The 26827-nt window shown below is 47.5% G+C and overlaps 2 protein-coding genes across 9 annotated transcripts in view; one reads left to right on the forward strand and one right to left on the reverse strand.

Moving 5' to 3' along the window:
• Positions 1 to 16871, reverse strand: part of AARS1 (alanyl-tRNA synthetase 1) — a 36805-nt gene extending 19934 nt beyond the window's left edge. The window contains exons 1-4 of one of the 2 annotated variants that reach the window (XM_055366317.2): positions 16822 to 16871; positions 10222 to 10386; positions 4577 to 4765; positions 4097 to 4242 (exon numbers count right to left, since the gene is read on the reverse strand). In XM_055366317.2, coding sequence (XP_055222292.2) covers positions 4097 to 4242; positions 4577 to 4765; positions 10222 to 10365 — 479 coding nt within the window. In that variant the 5' untranslated portion in view covers positions 10366 to 10386; positions 16822 to 16871. Of the gene's footprint in view, positions 1 to 4096; positions 4243 to 4576; positions 4766 to 10221; positions 10387 to 16712 lie in introns of both variants that reach the window. The other variant, XM_031002824.3, reaches the window with a different exon arrangement.
• Positions 16872 to 21740: 4869 nt separating this feature from the next.
• DDX19B (DEAD-box helicase 19B) overlaps positions 21741 to 26827 on the forward strand; it is a 40026-nt gene continuing 34939 nt past the window's right edge. For 4 of the 7 annotated variants that reach the window (XR_010131367.1, XR_010131368.1, XM_019012201.3 and 1 more), the window contains exon 1: positions 21780 to 21881. Coding sequence is in view for 5 of the 7 variants with exons in the window: in XM_019012201.3 (XP_018867746.1) it covers positions 21810 to 21881 (72 nt within the window). In the remaining 2 variants the exon portion in view is untranslated. Of the gene's footprint in view, positions 21882 to 26827 lie in introns of all 7 variants that reach the window. The other 3 variants (XM_004057907.5, XM_004057911.4, XM_019012199.3) reach the window with 2 other exon arrangements.

Here is a 26827-nt window from a genome sequence, read left to right on the forward strand (position 1 = left end):
AGCTGGGTGTGGTGGCGCATGCCTGTAATCCCAGCTACTCGGGAGGCTGAGGCAGGAGAATCACTAGAACCCAGGAGGCAGAGGCTGCGGTGAGCCGGGATCGCGCCATTGCACTCCAGCCTGGGCAACGAGAGCAAAACTCCATCTCAAAAAAAAAAAAACCCGCTAAAGAAACAGAACATGACTCTTCTCAAGAGTGCCTACAATAGAAGACAGTACAAAATATACACATGCTATGATCGAAACTCAATGAAAATACACAAGGACATGAGTAAGACCTAGAAAGGAATACATAATAATGAAAACGCTGGCCACGCGCATTGCTTGAACTCAGGAGTTCGAGACCAGCCTGGGCAACATTGCGAAACCCCGTCTCTCTAAAAAATACAAAAAAAAATTAGCTGGGCAGGGTGATGCATACCTGTAGTCCCAGCTACTCGGGAGAGGATCACTTGAGCCCAGGAAGTTGAGGCTGCAGTGAGCTGTGATCATGCCACTGCACTCCAGCCTGGGTGACACACACACACACACACACACACACACACACACACACAAGATTGTGCTTGCTTATCTTTTCAAAGCTACACTTTTAAAGTGTAGATATACAGTACATGAAGTCAAGTAAGAGGATTTTAAAAACCAGCGTCAAGATTAATATTTAATTTTTACATGTGTTACTACCCAAAATTCCAACTACACTTAGACTACAGAGTCAACCGAATAGGAGTTTTAGATCAAGTAAAAGGGGAAGTTGGGTTGGAATAATATATCTAGAGTAAAAGTAATTAAAAAAACAGAGAAGCAGCCCTGTTTCCAAGTATAGTAAAAAGCTATGCACTAAAGGACGAAAGAATTAAGTAAAAGGAACAAGAAAATGAGGCAAACACATCATGGACAGCCCAGCTCTCTACAGAGGGCACACACCCCATGTTCAGATTCTCCTTGATGCAGCACTTCACAAATTCGACCAAGTTCACAGCACAGAACACATATAGCTCACCTACTGTCTTAGCTTTTATACTATGTGATTATACTTTAGAATTACATTATGCCAAAAAAACTGGCTAGGCACAGTGGCTCATATCTGTAATCCCAGCAATTTGAAAGGTCAAGGCAGGTAGATCGCTTGAGCTCAGGAGTTCAAGATCAGCCTGGGCAGCATAGCAAAACCCTGTCCCTACAAAAAATACAAAAATTAGCCAGGCAGGGCCGGGCGCAGTGGCTCACGCCTGTAATCCCAGCACTTTGGGAGGCCAAGGCAGGACGATCATGAGGTCAGGAGATCGAGACCATCCTGGCTAACACGGTGAAACCCCGTCTCTACTAAAAAAATACAAAAAATTAGCCGGGCATGGTGGTGGGCACCTGTAGTCCCAGCTACTCAGGAGGCTGAGGCAGGAGAATGGCATGAACCTGGGAGGCGGAGCTTGCAGTGAGCCGAGATCGCGCCACTGCACTCCAGCATGGGCGACAGAGTGGGACTCCGTCTCAAAAAAAAAAAAAAAAAAATTAGCCAGGCAGGTGGCGCATGCTTCTAGTCCTAGTTACTCGGGAGGCTGAGGTGGGACGATCGCCTGAGCTCAGGCAGTAAACTATGATTATGCCACTGCACTCCAGCCTGGGTGAGAGTGAGACCCTGTCAAAAAAACGAAACAAAAAAATTCCTTTTTCCAGCTTGGTGTGGTGGCTCATGCCTGTAATCCCAGCACTTTGGGAGGCCGAGGTGGGTGAATCACCTGAGGTCAAGAGTTCGAGACCAGCCTGACCAACATGGAGAAACCCGTCTCTACCAAGAAAAAAAAAAAAAAATTAGCTGGGTGTGGTGGCACGTGCCTGTAATCCCAGCTACTCGGGAGGCTGAGACAGGAGAATTGCTTGAACCCGGGAGGCGGAGGTTGCGGTGAGCCAAGATCGCACCATCGCACTCCAGCCTGGGCAACAAGAGCGAAACTCCATCTCAAAAAAAAAAAAAAAAAAATTTCCTTTCTCCTAGTCTATTTCATTTCCATAAGAAACAAGCTGTTTCATATGAAGAATACAACTCTGTTGAAAAAGACACACATGGCTGGGCATGGTGGCTCACACCTGTAATCCCAGCACTTTGGGAGGCCGAGGCGGGTGGATCACCAGGTCAGGAGTTCAAGACCAGCCTGGCCAACATGATGAAACCCCATCTCTACTAAAAATACAAAAATTAGCCAGGCGTGGTAGTGCGTGCCTATAATCCCAGGTACTCGGGAGGCTGAGGCAGGAGAATTGCTTGAACCCAGGAGGCAGAGGTTGCAGTGAGCTGAGATTGCGTCACTCCAGCTCTGGGCGACAGAGCAAGATTCCATCTCGGCAGGGGGTGGGGGAGTGGAGTGGGGGTGGGGAAGGAAAAGATACACACATACACACAAGGTTACAGAACTATGAACAAGGCCAGGAAGACTAGATATGGGATATTAAACTATTAATGATGATTGAGGGAACTTCCACTTTCTATTTTCTACATTTCTATAAGGTTTGAATTTTTACAACACACGTGTAACTTTTAAAACTATATATATATATAAAGCAAAAAAAAAAAGACTTGTTTTGGCTTTCAACAACAGAATGATTGGCTGGGCACAGTGGCTCACACCTGTAATCCTAGCACTTTGGGAGGCCAAAGCGGGTGGATCACCTGAAGTAAGGAGTTTGAGACTAGCCTGGCTAACATGGTGAAATCCCATCTCTACTAAAAATACAAAAATTAGCCAGGTGTGGTGGCGCGCACCTGTAGTCCCAGCTACTCAGGAGGCTGAGGCAGGAGAATCGCCTCAACCCGGGAGGCAGAGGTTACAGTGAGCCAAGATCGCACCACTGCACTCCAGCCTAGGTGACAGACTGAGACTCTGTCTCAAAAACAAACAAACAAACATAAACAACAGAATTATTGAACATATTAAGAAGCAACGAATGGATCTAAAGATATGGGCCAGGCGTGGTGACTCATGCCTGTAATCCCAGCACTTTGGGAGGCCAAGGCAGGCAGATCACGAGGTCAGGAGATCGAGATCATCCTGGCTAACATGGTGAAACCCAGTCTCTACTAAAAATATATATATATAAAAAAAAATTGGCCGGGCGTGGTTCCTCACGCCTGTAATCCCAGCACTTTGGGAGGCCGAGGCAGGCGGATCACGAGGTCAGGAGATTGAGACCACCCTGGCTAACACGGTGAAACCCCATCTCTACTAAAAAATACAAAAAATTAGCCGGGCGTGGTGGCGGGCGCCTGTAGTCCCAGCTACTTGGGAGGCTGAGGCAGGAGAATGGCGTGAACCTGGAAGGCGGAGCTTGCAGTGAGCTGAGATAGCGCCACTGCACTCCAGCCTGGGTGACAGAGCGAGACTCCAACAAAAAAAAAAAATGTATTAGCTGGGCGTGGTGGCAGGCATCTGCAGTCCCAGCTACTCAGGAGGCTGAGGAAGGAGAATGGCATGAACCCAGGAAGCAGAGTTTGCAGTGAACTGAGATCACGCCACTGCACTCCAGTCTGGGAGACAGAGCAAGACTCCGTCTCAAGAAAAAAAAAAAAAAAAAAAAAAAAAACCATATGAATGCGGCCGGGCACGGTGGATTACCTGAGGTCAGGAGTTCGAGACCAGCCTGGCCAACATGTTGAAACCCCGTCTCTACTAAAAAAAATACAAAAGTTAGCTGGGCGTGGTGGCACACGCCTGTAATCCCAGCTACTTGGGAGGCTGAGGCAGGAGAATTGCTTGAGCCCAGGAGACAGAGGTTGCAGTGAGCCAAGGTCGTGCCACTGCACTCCAGCCTAGCTGACAGAGCAAGACTCTGTCTCAAAAAAAAAAATAATAAAAAAAGATATGAATGCATCTAAAGATAATTACTCTGTCGCCCAGGCTGGAGTGCAGTGGAGTGATCTCAGGTCACTGCAACCTCCACCTCCTGGGTTCAAGCGATTCTCTAGCCTCACTCCTCCCCATGTGCATCTCAAAAGGAACCCTGAGATGCAAAATGACCACGTATTCCAGGTCATAAAACCCCACTCTGGCACTGAGTGTCATTTCACTCCTCCATACTCTCAAGAAGTGATCTGCATTCTTACCCCAAATTTTGCCAGATCTGTTTGCATTCCAGATCTGCTTCTAAGCCAGCCGCTTCATCCCCGCCAAAGTAAGTAACATAAAGTCTTTCAATGGGAATGCCAAACTCTTGGGTGAGGAGTTCCAGAGCCATCTTACATGCCAATTCCTACAAAAAGAACGGAGAGAAAGATATGGAACATTGCCAAACCAAAATCTATTTAGTATGAGACCAGATGCTAGGAACACAGATACAAAATCACAACATGTTCACTCTAAACTCAAATTCAAGATCAGTTTATGTAAGAAATCCAAATATATACTGAAATCACCAAATTATAGGTACTACTTCCAGGAAGTCTTAGAATTAATAAATGCCATTCATTCCTGAATCACCTAGATGATATTTCATATTTTAAAACATGCAAAATTAGAACCCAGTTCCCAGTGTGGAAAAGACCATTTTCCTCAAAACCCTAGTGGTTCTTCTGCTCTGAACTTACCTTAAAGTAATCTCCAAAAGACCAAGAGCCCAGCATCTCGAAGAAGGTGTGATGATAGACATCCTTGCCCACATCGTCCAGGTCATTATGTTTGCCCCCAGCCCGGATGCATTTCTGGGTATTGGCAGCTCTGCTCAGCTTTGCCATGGGGTGAGATGGGTCAATTGTGTTCAGGAAGATGGGTTTAAACTAAAAGAGAAGGACAGCAGTTCAACTTTTAAAGGGTGCAAGTGATGTCAGGTGGCCACACACTAGCAGGAAGAGACAACCACACACTAACTGTGCAGTTCATGATTAACATGCCTGGAATATAGACACTTGTCAGAACAGGTGGCCTGGTGGAGCCAAAGCAGAGGGTAACCTCTCGTGGAGCAGTTTCTCCTTGAACCTAGCTCCCTAACAGTCCCCACCACCACAAGTGACACCACCTGCAGAGGGGAAAGGCCTGCCAGATCTAACAGCCACAGGTTGATGTGGTAAAACGTGGGCTTCTTCACGAGTCTCTGATGTTCAGGGCTTATACCATCTTTCTGGAAGAACTTATCCTGAAAATTGGTATGTTCACTTGGCAGTAAATGTGAGGAAGAAGAAAAAAAAACTGACACATATTAAGGGAATAATATCAGCACACTGATGAATGATTGGATGTATCAGTCGTCTAACTGGGACGGCCTTGCTCTGAGGATGTATCAGGTCATGCTTTGATGTATCATTGTTATTTGTTAACTTTGTTTTATTTTTCCCACTAGATCTGTTCAATTCACTGCTATCCAATTTGGTAGCCACTAGACACTTTTTTTTTTTTTTTTTTTGAGATGGGTCACTGTCACCCAGGCTGGAGTACAGTGGCACAATCTCAGGTCACTGCAACCTCCATCTCCCGGGTTCAAGCGATTCTCTTGCCTCAGCCTCCCAAGTAGCTGAGATTACAGGCACGTACAGGTACACCTGGCTAATTTTGGTATTTTTAGTAGAGACAGGGTTTCGTCATGTTGGCCAGGCTGGTCTCGAACACCTAACCCCAAGTGATTTGCCCGCCTCAGCCTCCTAAAGTGCTGGGATTACAGGCATGAATGACTGCGCCAGGTCTTACCATTAGACAATTGTGACCATGTAAAACTGAATTAAAATTAGGCTGGGCAAGGTGGCTCACGCCTGTAATCCCACCACTTTGGGAGGCCAAGAAGGGAGGATTCCTTCGAGCCCACAGTTCAAGACCAGCCTGGGAAACATAAGGAGACCCCTTCTCTATTTTTATAAAAATAAAAAACTAAAATTAAATAATTAGTAATTAATATTTTTAAAAATTAGAAATTCTCAGCTGGGCGCAGTGGCTCATGCCTGTAATCCCCAGCACTTCAGGAGGCTGAGGTGGGTGGATCACCTGAGGTCGGGAGTTCGAGACCAGCCTGACCAACATGGAGAAACCCTGTCTCCACTAAAAATGCAAAATTAGCCAGCCATGGTGGTGCATGCCTGTAATTCCAGCTACTCAGGAGGCTGAGGCAAGAGAATCACTTGAACCCGGGAGGCAGAGGTTGCAGTGAGCCAAGATCGTGCCACTCTACTCCAGCCTGGGCTACAGAGTGAGACTCTGTCTCCAAAAAAAAAAAAAAAAAAGAGAGAAAGAAAAAAATTAGAAATTCTGTTCCTCAGTCACACTAGCTCAATAATCACACGACTGATGGCTGCCATGTTGAGGAGAACATTTCTGTCACTGCAAAAAATTCTACTGGACAGTCTTGTATTAGATCACAAACTCCTTAAAAGCACTCACTCACTCATCTCTGTATCTTCGGCACCTAGCTGGGTGCCTAATATCATTTCAAACTGGGGGGAAAAAAAAGGCAAGGTATTTGCTGATCAAGAGGCAATATGGCACAAAGGTTAAGGAAGTGACTATCTGGGTTCAGGTCCACACTGGCACTTACCGACTATGTGAGCACGGACAACTGACTTGAGATCTCAGTGCCTCAGTAGGGATGGCAACAGAGTTCGGCGTAAATGAGTTATTGTACGCGAAGGACACAGAGCAGCGCCTGGCACACAGTAAGTGCTGCATGCAGGCTGACAGCTACTGTCAATAACAAAATGTTTACAAGGCCGGGCGTGGTGGCTCACGCCTGTAATCCCAGCACTCTGGGGGGCCGAAGCAGGCAGATCACAAGGTCAGGAGTTCGAGACCAGCCTGGCTAAAATGGTGAAACCCCATCTCTACTAAAAATATAAAAATTAGACAGGCATGGTGCGGGGGTGCCTGTAGTCCCAGCTACTTGGGAGGCTGAGGCAGGAGAACTGCTTGAACCTGGGAGGCAGAGGTTGCAGTGAGCTGAGATTGCATCACTGAATTCCAGCTTGGGCAACAGGGCAAAACTTCATCTCAAAAAAAAAAAAAAAAAAAAAAAGGCCAGGTGCGGTGGCTCACACCTGTAATCCCAGCACTTTGGGAGGCCAAGACGTGCGGATCACCTGAGGCCAGGAGTTCCAGACCAGCCTGGCCAACGTGGTGAAACCCTGTCTCTACTAAAAATATAAAAATTAGCCAGGTGTGGTGGCAGACACCTATAATCCTAGCCACTCGGGAGGGTGAAGCAGGAGAATCGCTTGAATCCAGGAGGCGTAGGCTGCAGTGAGCAGAGATTTCACCATTGCACTCCAGCCTGGGCAACAAGAGCAAAACTCTGTCTCAAAAAAAAAAACAAAAAAAAAAAAAGAAAAGTTTACAAACACTGTACTCCCTGGTTCTTGTTCAGGCGGCTCATGTGGGAGGTGACAAAGCTTGCACCCAGGTATGTCTGAATAGAAACAGTAGCTTTCCAGTGTTCCAAAAGCCTATCCCATTGAATGAGACCACCTAAAATTAATGCCTCCAATTCTAGGTATATGCATAGGACTCACACATAACTGAAAATATTTTTCTTTTTTTTCCATTTTGAGACAGGGTCTTGCTCTGTCACCCTGGCTGGAGTCCAGTGGCACGATCACGGCTCACCTCAACTCCTGGGCTCAAGCAATACTCCCACCTCAGCCTCCCAAGAGGCTGGAACTACAGGTGTGAGCCACCACCAGCTAATTTTTCAATTTTTCTTTTGCTTTAATTTTTCTTTAATTTTTCTCTTTTCCTTTCAGACAGGGTCTTCCTATGTTGCCCAAGCTCCTCTCCAACTCTTGGGCTCAAGCAATCCTCTTACTTTGGCCTCCCAAAATGCTGGAATTACAGGCATGAACCACTGTGCCTGGCCCATAATTTTCTCTTTTTTGAGACGGAGTCTCACTCTGTTGCCCAGGCTGGAGTGCAGTGGCGTGATCTCAGCTCACTGCAACCTCTGCTTCCCAGGTTCCAGCGATTCTCCTGCCTCAGCCTCCCAAGTAGCATAATTTTTTTGGGAGACCAGTCTCACTGTGTTGCCCAAGCTGGTTTGTAATTCCAGGATCAAGTGATCCTCCCGTCTCAGCCTCCTGACTAGATGTAATTACAGGCGCACTGTGCCCCATTTTTCATAATTTTATAGTTAATATTATAAGAGGTAGAATATGTTCCCATTGTTTCTAACTTTCCATGCCAGAAAAGACACCTAAGAGAAAAGAAAATGTCAACTCATCCCAGAGTGAGAAGCATCCTAAGGGCTGCAGATGCACTGGGTGAGCAGGGCTCCAAGAGAACCATCACAGGAAAGCGCTGAGAGCACCATCTAACCTGAACCCCCTTCAGCCACGACCAGCCTGGGAAGTACTGTTCAGTGTCACAGACATGCTGACAAACTCCTCTTAAACTCCTTTACAAACTTGTCATGCTTTCATCATTTCAAGAGTTAACCCTTTTCTCTCACGATAAACTTTTCAAATGTCTTTTTCTTTTCTTTCCTTTTTTGAGACAGGGTCTCACTCTGTTGTGCAGGCTGAAGTGCAGTGGTATGATCAGGGATCACCATAGCCTTGACCTCCCAGGCTCAAGCAATCGTCCCGCCTCAGCCTCCCCAAAAGCTGGGACTACAGGCATGCACCACCACACCTGGCTAATTTTTTGTATTTTTAATAAGAGACAGGGTTTCACCATGTTGCCTAGGCTGGTCTCAAACTTCTGGATTCAAGTGACCTATCTGCCTCGGCCTCCCAGAGTGTTGGGATTACAAGAGTGAGCCACTGCGCCCAGCCTCAAATATGTTTTTAATTCAACTTCCCCAAATAAACCGTACTAATAAATTTTCTTCAGCAATGGATCCAAAATGGCACTGGTGGCAATAGTTTCAAGAAAGGCATTAGGTGGGCTGGGCGTGGTAGCTCACACCTGTAATCACACCACTTTGGGCAGCTAAGGCAGGAGGATTACTTGGGGCCATGAGCTCAAGACCAGCCTGAACAACTTGGTGAGACCCCCATCTCTGCATATAAATAAATAAATTTAGGCCAGGCAAGGTGGCTCACGTCTATAATCCCAGCACTTTGGGAGGCTGAGGTGGGTGGATCACCTGAGGTCAGGAGTTCGAGAACAGCCTGGCCAACATGGTGAAACCCCGTCTCTACTAAAAATACAACAATTAGCCAGGCGTGGTGGTGCACGCCTGTAGTTCCAGCTACTTGGGAGGCCGAGGCAGGAGAATCGCTTGAACTCGGGAGGTGGAGACTGCAGTGAGCCAAGATCGTGCCACTGCACTCCAGTCTGGACGACAGCAAGACTCTGTCTCAAAACAATAAATAAATTAAAAAATAAATAAATAAAATAATTTTAAAAGCTGACATGGTAGAGCATGCCTGTAGTCCTAGCTACTTGGAAGGCTGACATAAGAGGATCACTTAAGCCCAGGAGTCTGAGGCTACAGCATGCTAGGATCATGCCACTGCACTCCAGCAAGGGTGACAGAGTGAGACCCTCTCTCTAAAAAATAATAATAGCTGGCCGGGCGTGGTGGCTCATGCCTGTAATCCCAGCACTTTGAGAGGCCGAGGCGGATGGATCACAAGGTCAGGAGATTGAGACCATCCTGGCTAACACGGTGAAACCCCATCTCTACTAAAAATACAAAAAAATTAGCCGGACGTGGTGGTGGGCACCTGTAGTCCCAGCTACTCGGGAGGCTGAGGCAGGAGAATGGCATGAACCTGGGGGGCGGAGCTTGCAGTGAGCAGAGATCACGCCACTGCACTCCAGCCTGGGCGACAAAGCAAGACTCCGTCTCAAAAAATAATAATAATAATACAAAAAAATTTGCCGGGCATGGTGGCAGGCACCTGTAGTCCCAGCTACTCGGGAGGCTGGGGCAGGAGAATGGCGTGAATCCAGAAGGCAGAACTTGCAGTGAGCCGAGATCGCGCCACTGCACTCCAGCCTGGATGACAGAGCAAGACTCCGTCTCAGGAAAAAAAAAAAAAAAAAAAAGCTAATGTTTGAGTACCTATGTACTATGTGCGAAATACTGTGCTAAACATTTTGTATGTGTTATCTTATTCGCTTCTCACTAATACCTACAGGCAGGCAATATTATTCCTCATTTCGCAAAGAAACTGAGGCCCACCACATAAAGTTCCACAAGATCACACAGGGAGTGACAGAATCAGAATCGGTCTGACCCCAGGGCTGTGCTTTTATCTGGGCTCTGCTGCCTCTTATGTGAACCAAAAGCCAAGAAAAAAGGAAAAACCCTTACCTGGTTCATGCCTGCATTGGCAAAGAGCAAAGTGGGGTCATCCAATGGGATGGTGGCAGACGAGTGAACATACGTATGCTCGTTCCTCTTGAAGAAATCTATAAATCGCTGCCGGATTTCACTTGCTGTTAGAGTAGAGTCCATCTTGAAAGTCACCCCAAAGAACTAATCAAAGAAAAAAAAATGAAGGAAAATTAAGGGAATTGAAAGTCAAAGTACACATTACACAAGACTTCTGGCTTCTCAAGCCAAGTCAAAGCAGGACTCAGGTGAGCTGTTTGATCCTAAAACCTCTATGTTGTAATGTCCAAGGCTAAAATCATCATCAAAGCAACACCACAGCACCAGCAGACAGCAGCCCCATCTGTTCTTCCTTCCCATGCCAACCTCAAGAGGTTCAACACCCCAGCACACCAAGCACACTGCTGCTGGATGTTTGTTCATTAAACAAATATGTATCGAGCATCTGCTCTGTGTCAGGCCCGAGACTAGGAATTAGAAAAAAAGAGGGACAGCCAGGCACAATGGCTCACGCCTGTAATCCCAGCACTTTGGGAGGGCAAGGTGGGCAGATCACAAGGTCAGGAGTTCAAGACCAGCCTGGCCAACATGGTGAAATCCCATCTCTACTAAAAATACAAAAAGTAACTGGGCATGGTGGTGCGTGCCTGTAATCCCAGCTACTTGCGAGACTGAGGCAGGAGAATCGCTTGAACCCAGGAGGTGGAGGTTGCAGTGAGACAAGACCACGCCACTGCACTCCAGCCTGGCGACAGAGACAGACTCCGTCTCAAAAAAACAAAAAAAGAAGAAAAAAAAAAAGAAAAAAAGGGGGAGAAAAACCCTCAGTTTAGTCCAACTGGGGAAGAGGGAGAGGCTCAGGACACCGGGGTTTGAGTTCTAGCTCCAAGTCCTGAGAGAGTCACTTCACCAACAAAAGGAGGGGTCCATATGAGATTATCTCTAAAGATCCCTTCAGCTCTGTGTTAATGTACACGCCTAGAACTGCAAAGTTCCGCTAGCCCCAAAGCCAGGGTCTCTAGGTTTGGACTGATGTCATGGTGAGGCGGCTGTCAGCAGCAATAGTCCTGGGGATGGGCCTATCTGTACAAGGGACCACCTGTATGTAGCAGGAATGTACCTACCTCTATGTAGCCTACATCCCCCAAGAACCCTAACAGCAAACGGCTGCCTTCCAGCCATTAGATTACCAGGGAGTGGGGATGTTGTAGCCCCACTTTGGAGGCACAGCTTACTGAAAGTGAAAGTACAAGGGAACTGGTGGAGAAACAACTTTATGACTTCAAAGCTCTTTCACAAGTTGGGCGCGGTGGCTCACGCCTGTAATCCCAGCACTTTGGGAGACCGAGGTGACAGAATTGCTTGAGCCCTGGAGTTTGAGACCACCCTGGGCAACATAGCAAGATCTTGTCAGTACAAATAGTAAAAAAAATTAGCCAGGTGGGTGGATCACGAGGTCAGGAGATCCAGAACATCCTGGCTAACATGGTGAAACTCTGTCTCTACTAGAAAAAAATACAAAAAATTAGCCGGGCATGGTGGCAGGCGCCTGTAGTCCCAGCTACTCGCAAGGCTGAGGCAGGAGAATGGCACAAACCCAGGAGGTGGAGGTTGCAGTCAGCCGAGATCGCGCCACTGCACTCCAGCCTGGGTGACAGAGCAAGACTCCGTCTCAAAAAAAACAAAAATGGCCGGGCGCGGTGGCTCACGCCTGTAATCCCAGCACTTTGAGAGGCCGAGGCAGGCGGATCACGAGGTCAGGAGATCAAGACTATCTTGGCTAACACGGTGAAACCCCGTCTCTACTAAAAATACAAAAAATAATCCGGGCATGGTGGCAGGCGCCTGTAGTCCCAGTTACTCGGGAGGCTGAGGCAGGAGAATGGCGTGAACCCAGGAGGCGGAGCTTGCAGTGAGCCAAGATCATGCCACTGCACTCCAGCCTGGGCGACAGAGCGAGACCTTGTGTCAACAAACAAACAAAAACAAAAACAGCTCTTTCACAGATATTACGATTTCCCTGAGAGGTAGGCTGGGGAGAAGTGACAGGCTTTGGTGAGAGTGCTGATCCCTGGCATGGTGCTGTAGTGCCACAAAGTGCTGTGTCTAGAAAAATCAGAACCATCTTATTCACAATATTATCATTATTATCAAAAAGTCTCTGGAATTCCAGACCCAACCGTAACCTTAATTCACTTTTGCCTGACTTCAGTTCCTTTTCTGTAAAAAAGCAGTATCTACCCTGCCTACTCAACTGAGGTGTTGTGAGGATCAAAAGCTATACTGTATTTGGAAGCAATCTATAAAATGGAAAACCTTACGCCACGTGCGGTGGCTCACACCTGTAATCCCAGCACTTTGGGAGGCCGAAGTGGGTGGATCACCTGAGGTCAGGAGTTGAAGACCAGCCTGGCCAATATGGTGAAACCCCATCTCTACTAAAATACAAAAATTAGCCAGGCATGATGGCGAGTGCCTGTAATCCCAGCTACTCAGAAGGCTGAGACGGGAGAATCGCTTGAACCTGGGAAATAGTGGTTGCAGTAAGCCGAAATTGTGCCACTGCACTCCAGCCTGGGTGGCTGAGGGAGACTCCGTCTAAAAAAAAAAAAAAAAGGAAAACCTTGAAGGAACAGAATGGATAATTACTTTTAAGTTGTTTAGCTGAAAGTTTTCTTCTTTTTTTCTGGTTCTGTTCAGACTGGAGTGCAGTGGGACAATCACTTAAGCAGCCTTAAACTCCGAGGCTCAAGTGATCCTCCTGCCTCAGCCTCCCAAGTAACTGGGACTACAGTTGCACACCAGCATGCCCAGTTAATTTCTTTTTCTTTTTTGAGACAGAGTCTCACTCTGTCGCCCAGGCTGGAGCACTGTGGCACAATCTCAGCTCACTGCAGCTTCCACCTCCCAAGTTCCTGCAATTCTCCTGCCTCAGCCTCCCGGGTAACTTGGATTACAGGTAAGTGCCACCACACCCAGCTAATGTTTGTATTTTTAATAGAGACAGGGTTTCACCATGTTCCTCAGCCTGTTCTCGAACTCCTGACCTCAGGTGATCTGCCAGCCTCAGCCTCCCAAAGTGCTAGGATTACAGGCATGAGCCACCGCGCCCAGCTAATTTCTGTTTTTGTTATAGATGGAGTATTGCCATGCTGCCCACGCTGGTCTCGAACTCCTGGCCTCAATCTCCCAAGGTGTTGGGATGGCATGAGCCACCATGCCCAGCCAAAGTTTTCTTCTTATGAGGAAGATACAATAGAGATGTACAAAGTGAACAGGAGATCCTGACTCCAGCTACTTTCCAAAAGACACATGAATTTCCCATTTTTGCTTACTCATTCACCATAATGAATGCATACTATGTGCCAAGAATCAAAATGAATGACAGCCTATGTCCTTCCTGAGGAGACTATCATATGCAGAATTAACTGCAGTATTGTGTAAAAGGACTGAATATATTAACTATGAGTCTATGAAGGCTGGAACTATTAAAAGCTGTATCCCCACATTCATTTGTTTACCCCCATTTATTTATTCAATCTAAATTTATATTTATTCGATATAAATTCAATATATTTATTCAACATAAACTCATTGATTTATTCACTGGAGGGCTATATGGGATACAGAGGTAGCACAAAGGCAGAACCTCAGGTTTCACTTACTAACAGGAGCTGTAAAGGTCTTGGGTGCCTTAAATCACGCTGTGGCTCCAGCCACTCCACAGGAATTTTTTTTTTTTTTTTTTGAGACAGGGTCTCCCTCTCTGTCACCCAGGCTGGAGCGCAGGCAATGGTGCAATCACTTGGCCTTCCAGGCTCAGGTGTTTCTCCCACCTCAGCCTCCAGAGTAGCTAGGACTACAGGCATGTGCCACCAAACCCGACTAATTTTTTGTATTTAAAAAAAAATTTTTGAGGCCGGGTACGGTGGCTCACGCCTATAATCCCAGTACTTTGGGAGGTCGAGGCGGGTGGATCACAAGGTCAGGAGATCGAGACCATCCTGGCTAACACGGTGAAACCCTGTCTCTACTAAAAATACAACAACAACAAAAAATTAGCGGGGTGTGGTGGCACGCACCTGTAATCCCAGCTACTTGGGAGGCTGAGGCAGGAGAATCGCTTGAACCTGGGAGGCAGAGGTTGCAATGAGCCAAGATCATGCCACTGCACTCCAGCCTGGGCAACAGAAAATTTTCGGCCGGGTACAGTGGCTCACGCCTGTAATCCCAGCACTTTGGGGGGCCGAGGCGGGTGGATCGCCTGAGGTCAGGAGTTCGAGAACAGCCTGGCCAACATAGTGAAACCCCATCTCTACTAAAAATACAAAAATTAGCTGGGCATGGTAGCGGGCGCCTGTAATCCCAGCTACTTGGGAGGCTGAGTCAGGAGAATTGCTTGAACCTGGGAGGCGGAGGCTGCAGCGAGCCGAGATCATGCCATTGCACTCCAGCCTGGGTGACAAAGCGAGACCTGTTTCAACTTTTTTTTTTTTTTTGAGACAGGTCTCGCTCTGTCACCCAGGCTTTACACACAGGTCTCGCTCTGTCACTTTGGGAGGCTGAAACAGGAGGATTGCTTGAGGCCAGGAATTCAAGACCAGCCTGGGCAACATGGGAACACCTGAGCCGGGGAGGTCAATTTTTTTTTTAATTGGCCAGGTGTGGTGGTGTGCACCTGCAGACCCAGCTACTCGGGAGGCTGAGTCCAAAGGGTCACTTGAGCACAGAAGTTTGAGGCTGCAATGAGCTATGGTCACACCAAAACATTCCAGCCTAGGTAACAGGGTGAGACCCTGACTCAAACAACAACAAACGTAAAGACACTTTTTTTTTTTTTTTTTGAGACGGTGTTTCGCTCTTGTAGCCCAGGCTGGAGTACAATGGTGCGCAACCTCGGCTCACCGCAAGCTCCACCTCCCGGCTTCAAGCGATTCTCCTGCCTCAGCCTCCTGAGTAGCTGGGAATACAGGCATGTGCCACCACACCTGGCTAATTTTGTATTTTTAGTAGAGACGGGGTTTCTCCATGTTGGTCAGGCTGGTCTCGACCTCCTGACCTCAGGCGATCTGCCCTCCTCGGCCTCCCAAAGTGCTGGGATTACAGGGGTGAGCTACCGCGCCCGGCCAAGACACTTATTTAAGACAGCCTTCCCCTTCTTTTTTTTTTTTTTTTTTTGAGACGGAGTCTCGCTCTGTTGCGCAGGCTGGAGTGCAGTGGCGCGATCTCAGCTCACTGCAAGCTCCGCCTCCCGGGTTCACGCCATTGTCCTGCCTCAGCCTCCCGAGTAGCTGGGACTACGGGCGCCAGTCACCACGCCCGGCTAATTTTGTATATTTGGTAGAGATGGGGTTTCACCGTGTTAGCAAGGATGGTCTCGATCTCCTGACCTCGTGATCTGCCCACCTCGGCCTCCCAAAGTGCTGGGATTACAGGCGTGAGCCACCGCGCCCGGCCGCCTTCCCCTTCTTGATAAGGCTCCCCCTCTTTTACTGTCTCACAGCCTCAAGTGTTTCCCTTCATAATTTCCATACGCGCTTCATGGATTGTTTAATGTGCGCCTCCCCCATCAGGCTGTCAGTTCCATCCCAGCAGCAACGACTGTTCTGGGCTCTTTTTTTTTTTTTTTTTTTTGAAACGGAGTCTCCCTCTGTCACCCACGCTGGAGTGCAATGGTGTGATCTCAGCTCACTGCAACCTCCGCCTGCCGGGTTCAAGCGATTCTCATGCCTCAGCCTCCGGAGTGGCTGAGATTACAGGCGCGCGCCGCCACGCTCGGCTAATTTTTGTATTTTTTGTAGAGACGGGGTTTCACCATGTTGGCCAGGCTAGTCTCCAACTCCTGACCTCAGATGATCCGCCCGCCTCGACCTCCCAAAGGGCTGGGATTACAGGCGTGAGCCTCCGCGCCTGGCCCTGGGCTATTACAGCACATCCTCAGCATCTAGTACAGTGGCTGCTAAATACATATTTCGTGATCAGGTATACTAATCCTTTAACACCAAGTTCGGAATTAATTCACATGCTTCAAAGCACACCGAGAAATACAAACTGTTTTACATAACAGCTGAAGATGACGGTCTAGGTGCGCCTGGACCGGCATCAGCTGTTTAGTTAATTTTAAGAAATCAAGGAATGGCTGGCTCACAGCAGCACTGCACCCAGCTGGCCCATCCTTCCTCCCGTGCCCCCACCCGCCCCTAGGGGATTAAAACCAAGGGAGCTAAAACCTCAGCTTGGCAACCGTGAGGTCTTGGTGCTCAGCAAATCCACCCGAGGCCGCGACACCCGCAGCGGTCCCGGGGGCGAACGCAAGGCCACACTGTCCAGCTCCCGCTCCAGCCCAGACTGGGCTTCTCCAGGCCACGCGGGGCCTGATCCTGGGGCCCACTGCGGCTGCCGAGCTTTCCCCCCAGGCTGCGGGCCCAGCCGCTCTCCTAGCACCGCAGAGCTCTCCGAGGGCCGCCTACCTCTCCTAGGGTCGCCGTCCCCAGCTCCTCCCTCAGAGTCCCCCGCCAAGAGCCCGCTGCACCTATTCCCGCAGAAGCGCAGCTGTACCGGCCTCAGACCACGACCTACCACAACACGCCACGCTCCGTCCAATCAGAGCGCGCCGACGGAAAGTGCCCCGCCGAGCCTTACCTCATGAGATATTATTGGTCAATCAACATGCCAGTCAAACTGAGGACGAATCCGTTCATTAGTGGATTCCTGGGAAGGCGGCTCTAACTTGGCTGATGCAACTGCGAGAAAAGGTGGGATGGGGTGCGTCACGTGATCGAGTTAGACCGCCCCCCGCCCCGGCTCCCGGAGGTCGACATTTTGGTTTCCATAGGCAAAGTCCTAACACCACAATTGACATAGTTAAAAAGGGGAGACGGTAACGTGTTTGGTAGAGGTTACATATCTTGCTATAGTTGTTTATTTTAGTTGCTGAGTGATACGCAGCCCTCAAAGAGTCTGACATTGTGCCCATGGTTACACTTGTCCCGGGGAGACCTTGAATTTGGTGTGGAAGAAATAACATCAGTAGTTGAGGTACAATTGGATCAGCATCTGGTCCTCGATTTGCCTTTGAAAAAAAAAAAGTTAATATTTATAGGCCTGGGGGAGGAGGGTGAATATATATATATATATACATATACATATACATATATACATGCCAGGTGCGGTGGCTCACGCCTATAATTGCAACACTTTGGGAGGCCAAGGTGGGAAGATCACCTGAACCCAGGAGTTGGAGACCAGCCTGGTCAACATAACTAGACCCTGTCTCTACGAAAAATTATTTAAAAGGCCGGGCGCGGTGGCCCACACCTGTAATCCTAGCACTTTGGGAGGCTGAGGCCAACGGATGACGAGGTCAGGAGACCGAGAGCATCCTGGCCAACATGGTGAAACCCCGTCTCTACTAAAAACACAAAATTAGCTGGGCGCGCATCTGTAGTCCCAGCCACTCGGGAGGCTGAGGCAAGGGAATCGCTTGACCTCGGGAGGCGGAAGTTGCGGTGAGCCGAGATGGCGCCACTGCACCCCAGCCTGGCGACGGAGCAAGACTCCGTCTCCAAAAAAAAAAAAAAAAAAAAGTAGCCAGGCATAGTGGCGCATGCTTGTAGTCCCAGCTACTTGGGAGGTTAAAGTGGGAGGATCACTTGAGCCTAGGAAGTTGAGGCTGCAGTGAGCCCTGATCGTGACACTGCATTCTTTGGGCGACAGAGCGAGGCCCTGTCTGAAAAATATGTATGTATTTATACTTGAGGCATTGCATCAAACATTTCACATGCTTATTTCATTTGATTTTTAAACTGTGTATGAGGTCAGCTGGAGTCCCCTTTTTACAAATGAGGAAATTACCTTGCACAAGTTCACACCCAATAGTAAGTTGTAGAGACAGGATCCAAACCTGTGTCTATTTAACTCCAAAGCCCATGCTCTTAACCACTGCACTATTACCTACATCATCTGATATATCCAAATACACGGGTAATAAATTGTGCTGCTGGTCATAACTCAAGTTACAGACATTACAGAAAAATACTACTTTTTATGCAAAAAGAGCATCCTACACAAAAAGAAGGTCAAGCCCAAAAGCCAGTAAAAACATAAATCATTTGATTTACTTTCCCACTTCATAGCTGCTCACAAATAGTAATCATCAAACCTACCATTTGTTGAGCACTTAATATACAGCAGGCACCAATCTAAGCTTTTAATCCTCACAACCTTATCATGAGTTACTACTACTATCTGCTTTTAATAGAGTAAAATAAGGCAGAGAGAGAGGTTAAGTAACACAGCTGAGGGCAAAACCAGGAGACACAAGTGTTTATTCTGATCCACAGTGCCCTAAATAGCATATATTTAGCTTAAACAATCTGGGAAATGAGTCAGACTTCTAAGCCACCACACTTAAAATAGAAAGCCAAAAGGTATGTATGAATTGTACTTTCAAAATAAAATAATACAGGTTGTAATCTCAATAATTTAGTTCTGCTGCCAGAGTTGTTACTAGGATAGTACCTTCATTAATAAAATAATTATAAACAGATTAAAATAATTTTTTGGCCTAGCGCGGTGACTCATGCCTGTAATCCCAGCACTTTTGGGAGGCCTAGGCAGGCGGATCATGAGGTCAGGAGATCGAGACCATCCTGGCTAACACGACGAAACCCCGTCTCTAGTAAAAAATACAAAAAAAGTAGCCAGGCGTGGTGGCGGGCGCCTGTAGTCCCAGCTACTCTGGAGGCTGAGGCAGGAGAATGGCGTGAACCCGGGAGGCAGAGCTAGCAGTGAGCCAAGATCAGGCCACTGCACTCCAGCCTGGGCCGCAGAGCGAGACTTTGTCTCAAAATAAATAAATAAATAAATAAGAATTTTTTATTCACCCATTAAGAGAGATTGTAGGCCAGCACAGAGACTCACACCTGTAATCCCAACACTTTGGGAGGCCAAGGCAGGAGGATCAATGGAGCCCAAGTGTTTGAAACCAGCCTAGGCAACATAGTGAGACTCTGTTAAAAAAAAAAAAAAAATTCTTTTTAATTAGCTAGGCGTGGTGGCATTCGCCTGTAGTCCCAGCTGCTCAAGAGGCTGAGGAAGGAGAATCACTTGGAGCCCAGAAACTGAAGGCTTCAGTGAGCTAAGATCTCACGACTGCACTCCAGCCTGGGCAACAAAGCAAGACCCTTGTCTCTCTCTCTTTTTTTCCCCCTTTTTTTGAGGCAGAGTTTCACTCTTGTTGCCCAGGATGGAGTGCAATGGCATGATCTCGGCTCATGTCAACATCTGCCTCCTGGCTCAGCCTCCCGAGTAGCTGAGATTACAGGCGCCCACCACCATGCCCAGTTATTTTTTTTTCTTCTATTTCTAGTAGAGATGAGGGTTTCACCATGTTGGCCAGGCTGGTCTTGAACTCCCGACCTCAGGTTATTCGCCTGCCTTGGCCTCCCAAAGTGTTGGGATTTCAGGCGTGAGCCATCGCGTCCAGCCCCCTTGTCTCTTAAAACAAAAAAAAGAGAGAAATTGTAATTGAGGCCCAAAAGTCTCATTCTAATATAATTATCTAATGATATTTTTCTGTGATATTTTTCTCTTGTAGATGTCAACTACATACTAGAAAGAATGCTATCTTAATGCAATGTGCAAATTATGTATTTTAGGAAACTACTGGCAAGTTCTTGATTTATTCTAGGCTAAGCAAATAGGCCTGTAGGTGGGAGTGAGCGATATGCACATGGCTTGCTCTCCAGTAGAACATTTGTTGAACTCCATCTTGGGGCATGAGAAAGATAACCAAAGGACTGAAATAGTACAACAGCTGTGACTGCCCCACTACACTCCAGCCTGGGCCGCAGAGTGAAACAACAGGCCAGGCGCAGTGGCTCATGCCTGTAATCCCAACACTTTGGGAGGCCGAGGTGGGCAGATCACCTGAGGTTGGGAGTTCAAAATCAGCCTGGCCAACCTGGTGAAACCCCATCTCTACTAAAAATACAAAAATTATCTGGGTGTGGTGGCGGCCACCTGTAATCCCAGCTACTCAGAAGGCTGAGGCAGAGGCTGCAGTGAGTCAAGATTGTGCCACTGCACTCCAGCCTGGGAGACAAGAGCGAAACTCTGTCTCAAAAAAATTAAATTAAATTAAATTAAAAAAATAATAAAAACAACAAACAGAAACAGGCCGGCGTGATGGCGTATACCTTTAATCACCATACTTTGGGATTCTGAGGTGGGTGGATGGCTTGAGCCCAGGAGTTTGAGACTAGCCTGAGCAACATGACAAAACTCAATCTCTACAAAAAAATACAAAAATTAGCTGGGCATGGTGGCATGCATCTGTAGTCCCAGCTATTCAGGAGGCTGAGGTGGGAGGATAGCTTGAGCCAGGGAAGTAAAGGATGCAGTAAGCCATGATCGTGCCACTGCACTCCAGACTGGGTGGCAGAATGAGACAGTGTCTCAATTAAAAAAAAAAAGAAAGAAATGGAAACAAGTGAAAAAAAAAAAAAAAACTAACATAGCTTTGGAAGGATGTAGCGCTAGACTCTTAACTCTCCCGTGGCATCTTAGCTACTTTTAGCATCTATAAAATGGGTTTACAATGCTGGCTTACTCGGTACTAAGTCAAATGGGGATGGCTGAATTTTTAAGAGCCTCTAAAGGAATATTTCAATTGAGCATATTATAATTTTTTTGTCTAATGTACTTTTCAGACCATAAAACGCTAAAGGAATCACCTAGGATCTTAAAATATTGCTAAATTGAATAGGTCTGGGGTAGGGCCTGAGAGCCTGAATTTTTTTTTTTTTTTTTTTTTTTTTGAGACGGAGTCTCACTCTGTCGCCCAGGCCGGAGTGCAGTGGCGCGATCTCTGCACACTGCAAGCTCCGCCTCCCGGGTTCACGCCATTCTCCTGCCTGAGCCTCGCGAGTAGCTGGGACTACAGGCGCCCGCTACCACGCCCAGCTAATTTTTTTGTATTTTTAGTAGAGACGGGGTTTCACAGTGTTAGCCAGAATGGCCTCGATCTCCTGACCTCGTGATCCAGCCGCTTCGGCCTTCCAAAGTGCTGGGATTACAGGCGTGAGCCACCGCGCCCGGCCGAGAGCCTGCATTTTTAACAGGCTTCAGGCGATATCTATGCTGCTGAGAGATTATACTTGGAATACCAAGGGTCTAGATTAGAGGATGTGCGTCTGCACCTATTTGTTCAGATGCAAAATTTTTAAAAAGTTTGACCCACGGGGGGAGATGCTAATGGCTCATCATTCACCAAATGAGTGACCACTATGTGTTAGTCACTGAGGATCAAGATTAAAGATCTTGCCCTGCCCTCATGATGTTCCCAGTCTCACCAGGAAGCCAGACATTTAGCAGGAAACAAAGCCCTCTGCGGGAGGCTTGCGCTGGTCTTTGGCTCCCAGAGTTGCTGGGGCGCGCGCCCGAGCGCTGTACCGTCCCCTCAGCTGATTGGCTGACAGGATTTCCAGGCCTCAGCCAATGAGGCTCCGGCTTGGCCAGTGCCAAGAGCAGCGGTTGTTAGAGTGTAACTGCCATGCTCAGCCGCGATGGCTGGGGCTGCCGGGCGCGTCCAAGGTCGCGCCCTGCGGCGGTTTCCCATCACCCTGCCTGTGGGCGACGTGAGTATCTGCGAGGGTAGAAGCCAGACTCTTTCCTCCCACGTTTAGGTGCCTTCCTCGCCCCTACTCCTGGGTAGAGGAATAACAATATTTCTCGAGGCTTCGGCCCAAGGTCTTAGCCTTGTGATCTAGAATCCGCCATCTGTGAGGTGGTTACTTCCTGTGATTTCAGGGGAAACTGAGACTGGCTAGGCTCACGTGGGAGTAAATGCAGGAGGCTGAATTCCAATCCAGATGCTCTTATTCCCTGAACACTCTTCTTTCCACGCCCGCTTTGGAAACCAGGTTCCTTCTTAGCCGGAGTCTCACAATGCGCAGGTGTATTGGGGGTGAACTTAGGAGAGTCTGAAACCCCGATGCTATTTTTAAGTTTTTTTGTTTTTTGTTTTGTTTTGAGACAGGCTGGAGTGCAGTGGCATGATCACGACTCACTGCAGCCTTGAACTCCTGGGATCAAGTGATCCTCCCACCTCAGCCTCAGGAGTAGCTGGGACTACAGGCTCGCGCCACCACGCCCAGCTACTTAAAAAAAAAAATTTTTTTTTTTTGTTAGAGACGGGGTCTCCCTATGTTGCCCAAGCTTGCATATTTATTTAGTAGAAGAAAAAACACATGCTAAAATCGTGTACGGGAAGGATAAACACCAAATTTAGCATAGCTGCTGTCTTCCTGGGATGAGTATACGAAGATTATCAATTGGACCTTAGTAATTTTATTTATTAAGTTTTGAGGTGGGAATCTAAGTATTTGTTATATTATACCCTTTCTTGTTTGTCTGAAATACATTTTTAAAAGGGAAACATGGAGCCAAGCACAGCTGCACACACCTGTAGTCCCAGCTACTTGGGAAGCAGAGGCAGGTGAACCTCTTGAACTCAGGAGTTCAAGGATATAGTATGTGCTGTAATGGTGCCTGTGAATAGCCACTGCACTCCAGCCTGGGCAACATAGCAAGACCCTGTCTCTAATTAAAAAAAAAAATGCATATGGAAAATAATTTCAGAGGATAAAGCATACTCAATCCACCCCCACCCTTCTAGAGGCCCTCACCAGGGGCAGCCATGGCTATCAGTTTTGTGTGTATCTTAAGCTTTTTTTTTTTTTTTTTTTTTTTTTGAGACAGAGGCTCGCTCTGTTGCCCAGGCTGGAGTGCAGTGGCATGATCTCAGCTCACTGCAACCTCTGCCTCCTGGGTTCAAGCAATTCTCTGCCTCAGCCTCCCAAGTAGCTGGGATTACAGGCACCCACCACCATGCTCAGCTGATTTTTGTATTTTTAGTAGAGACAGAGTTTCACCATCTTGACCAGGCTGATCTTGAACTCCTGACCTCGTGATCCACCACCTTGGCCTCCCAAAGTGCTGGGATTACAGGCGTGAGCCACCGCACCTGGCCACATTTTTTTTTTTTTAAGAGGCGATGGTTTCACTATGTTGTCCAGGCTGGCTTCGAACTTCTGAGCTCAGGCGATCCTCCAACCTCAGCTTCAGGAGTAGCTGGGACTGCAGACACAGGCCACTGCTCCGGTCTTCTTAGGCATTTTCTATAGTGTATAAAAGCATATATGGGAGCTTGGGGGCTTTTGGGGTGGGGGTTCCTGTTTGTTTTGTACAAGTGAACCTACTATATACGGTCCTGCAACTTGGGCGATGTAATTTTTAACCTCATTAAAATGTTTTGCAAATTTCATTAACCTCTAGCCCTGTGAAACAATATAATTTATCTGGGAAAATATCCCCAGGGTTGCTTCTGAATTGATGAGATGTAGGTCATGGCTACCAAGGTGGTGTTTGCCTTTTTCTTTTTAGCACATCCTCATGTGTAAGGTCAAAAACAAAAAACAAAAACATCTTCTCCAGTTAACCCTGTGAGCGTGCAGGAAAAAATAATCATAGCAAGTAGAATGTTCTCTGGAACTGCTTTACCCTTTCTCAAAACGTTTTTACTCTTACAGTACCGGTAAAATTCCACAGAGAACCCACCATGGCTTGATTTTTGTTTGTTTGTTTTTATTTATGTATTTATTTGAGACAGAGTCTTGCTCTGTCGCCCAGGCTGGAGTGCAGTGGCATGATCTTGGCTCACTGCAACCTCCACCTCCCGGGTTCAAGCAATTCTCCTGCCTCAGCCTCCTGAGTAGCTGGGACTACAGGCGCCCGCCACCATGCCCAGCTAATTTTTTTTTTTTTTGTATTTTTAGTAGAGATGGGGTTTCACCATGTTAGCGAGGATGTTCTCGATCTCCTTACCTTGTGATCCGCCCACCTCAGCCTCCCAAAGTGCTGGGATTAGAGGTGTGAGCCACCGTGCCCGGCCTTTATTTATTTATTTATTTTTGAGATGGAGTTTCACTCTGTCGCCAGGCTGGAGTGCAGTGGCATCATCTCGGCTCACTGCAACCTTCACCTCCTGGGTTCAAGCGATTGTCCTGCCTCAGCCTCCCAAGTAGCTGGGACTACAGGTGCATGCCACCACACCCAGCTAATTTTTGTATTTTTAGTAGAGACAGGGTTTCACCATGTTGGTCAGGATGGTCTCAATCTCCTGACCTCGTGATCCACCTGCCTTGGCCTCCCAAAGTGCTGGGATTACAGGTGCAAGCCACCGTGCCCGTCTATTTATTTATTTTTTTTGAGACAGAGTTTCACTCGTCGCCCAGGCTGCAGTGTGATGGCATGATCTCGGCTCACTGCAACCTTTGCCTTCTGGGTTCGAGCGATTCTCCTGCCTCAGGCTTACAAGTAGCTGGGATTACAGGTGTGCACCACCATGCTTGGCTAATTTTTGTATTTTTAGTAGAGATAGGGTTTCACCATGTTAGCGAGGATGTTCTCGATCTCCTTACTTTGTGATCCGCCCACCTCAGCCTCCCAAAGTGCTGGGATTAGAGGTGTGAGCCACCGTGCCCGGCCTTTATTTATTTATTTATTTTTGAGATGGAGTTTCACTCTGTCGCCAGGCTGGAGTGCAGTGGCATCATCTCGGCTCACTGCAACCTTCACCTCCTGGGTTCAAGCGATTCTCCTGCCTCAGCCTCCCAAGTAGCTGGGACTACAGGTGCATGCCACCACACCCAGCTAATTTTTGTATTTTTAGTAGAGACAGGGTTTCACCATGTTGGTCAGGATGGTCTCAATCTCCTGACCTCGTGATCCACCTGCCTTGGCCTCCCAAAGTGCTGGGATTACAGGTGCAAGCCACCGTGCCCGTCTATTTATTTATTTTTTTGAGACAGAGTTTCACTCGTCGCCCAGGCTGCAGTGTGATGGCATGATCTCGGCTCACTGCAACCTTTGCCTTCTGGGTTCGAGCGATTCTCCTGCCTCAGGCTTACAAGTAGCTGGGATTACAGGTGTGCACCACCATGCTTGGCTAATTTTTGTATTTTTAGTAGAGATAGGGTTTCACCATGTTGGCCAAGCTGGTCTTGATATCCTGACCTCAGGTGATCCACCCACCTCGGCCTCCCAAAGTGCTGGGATTACAGGTGTGAGCCATTGTGCCCGGCCTCATGGCTTGAAATTAACTTATTGTTGTATAATATTAGCAAAATGAAAGAGGTTGGGATTCATTTTTTTCAGATTGTAGGAAAATGCCTAGTTTCTTTCTAGGGAAGTAACAAGGGAAGAGGAGCTTCTTTGATTCTAGTTAGGAGAAAGCAGTTCTTTCATTTAATCCTTATTTTACAACTACTAAAAGCCCAAGATATTTCTTCCTATTTATTTATTTATTTGTTTATGAGGCAGAGTCTTACTCTGTTGCCCAGACTAGAGTTCAGTGACACAAACACTGCTAACTGCAGCCTCAACCTCCTGGGCTCAAGTGATCCTCCCACCTCAGCCTCCCAAGTAGCTGGAACTGCAGGCATGTGCGACGACACCTGGCTAATTTTTAAATTTTTCTTGTGTAAGGATAAGGCCTCGCTATGTTGTTGTTTTCAAACTCCTGGATTCAAGCGATCCTCCCACCTCCACCTCTCAAAATGCTAGGATTACACATGTGAGCTACTGTGCCTGGCCAATCCTGGCACTTTGGGAGGTGGAGGTGGGAGGATCACTTGAGCCCAGGAGTTTGAGACCAGCCAGGACAACACAGCAAGATCTGTCTCTATCTTAAAAAAACAAAAGGCCACGTGCAGTGGCTCACGCCTGTAATCCCAGCACTTTGGGAGGCCAAGGCAGGCGGATCACGAGGTCAGGAGATTGAGACCATCCTGGCCAACGTGGTGAAACCCCGTCTCTATTAAAAATAGAAAAACTAGCTGGGCATGGTGGCGCATGCTTGTAATCCCAGCTACTTGGGAGGCTGAGGCAAGAGAATTTCTTGAACCCAGGAGGTGGAGGTTGCAGTGAGCCGAAATCGTGCCACTGCACTCCAGCCTGGGCGACAGAGCCAGACTCAATCTCAAAAAACAAACAAAAACCCAAGTGCTGAGATTACAGGCATGAGCCACCACACCTAGCTCTATTTAATTATTTTACTATTTTAATTTTATTTATTTATTTCCTAGACAGAGTTTTGCTCTGTCACCCAGGCTGGAGTGCAGTGGCCCTGTCATGGCTCACTGCAGCCTAGACCTCCTGGGCTCAAGTGATCCTTCCGCCTCGGCCTCCAGAAGTGCTGGGATTACATGCATGAGCCACCGCACCGTCTGTTTTCTTCCTTTTTAACATTCTCCTGATTCTACAACCCTTACATAGGAGAGCTGCAATTCCTCCTCTTGGGGTACAAATTTATGAGTGCAGGTGCAGTTTTGTTACATGCATAACAAGATTGCATAGTGGTCAAGTGGACTTTTAACCAAATGGGTTGTCAGGGCTGATTGCCAACATCTGGACATTTTAAATTACCAATCTGAAAAGGGAAACAGCTCTGTGCTTGTTTTGCATTTTGGTGACTATTGGTAATGGTTTTCTGTTTTGATATATTCAATCTGTTCAATCTGTT

The sequence above is a fragment of the Gorilla gorilla genome, chromosome 18, assembly GCF_029281585.2.
Source record: "Gorilla gorilla gorilla isolate KB3781 chromosome 18, NHGRI_mGorGor1-v2.1_pri, whole genome shotgun sequence".
Lineage (NCBI taxonomy): Eukaryota > Metazoa > Chordata > Mammalia > Primates > Hominidae > Gorilla > Gorilla gorilla.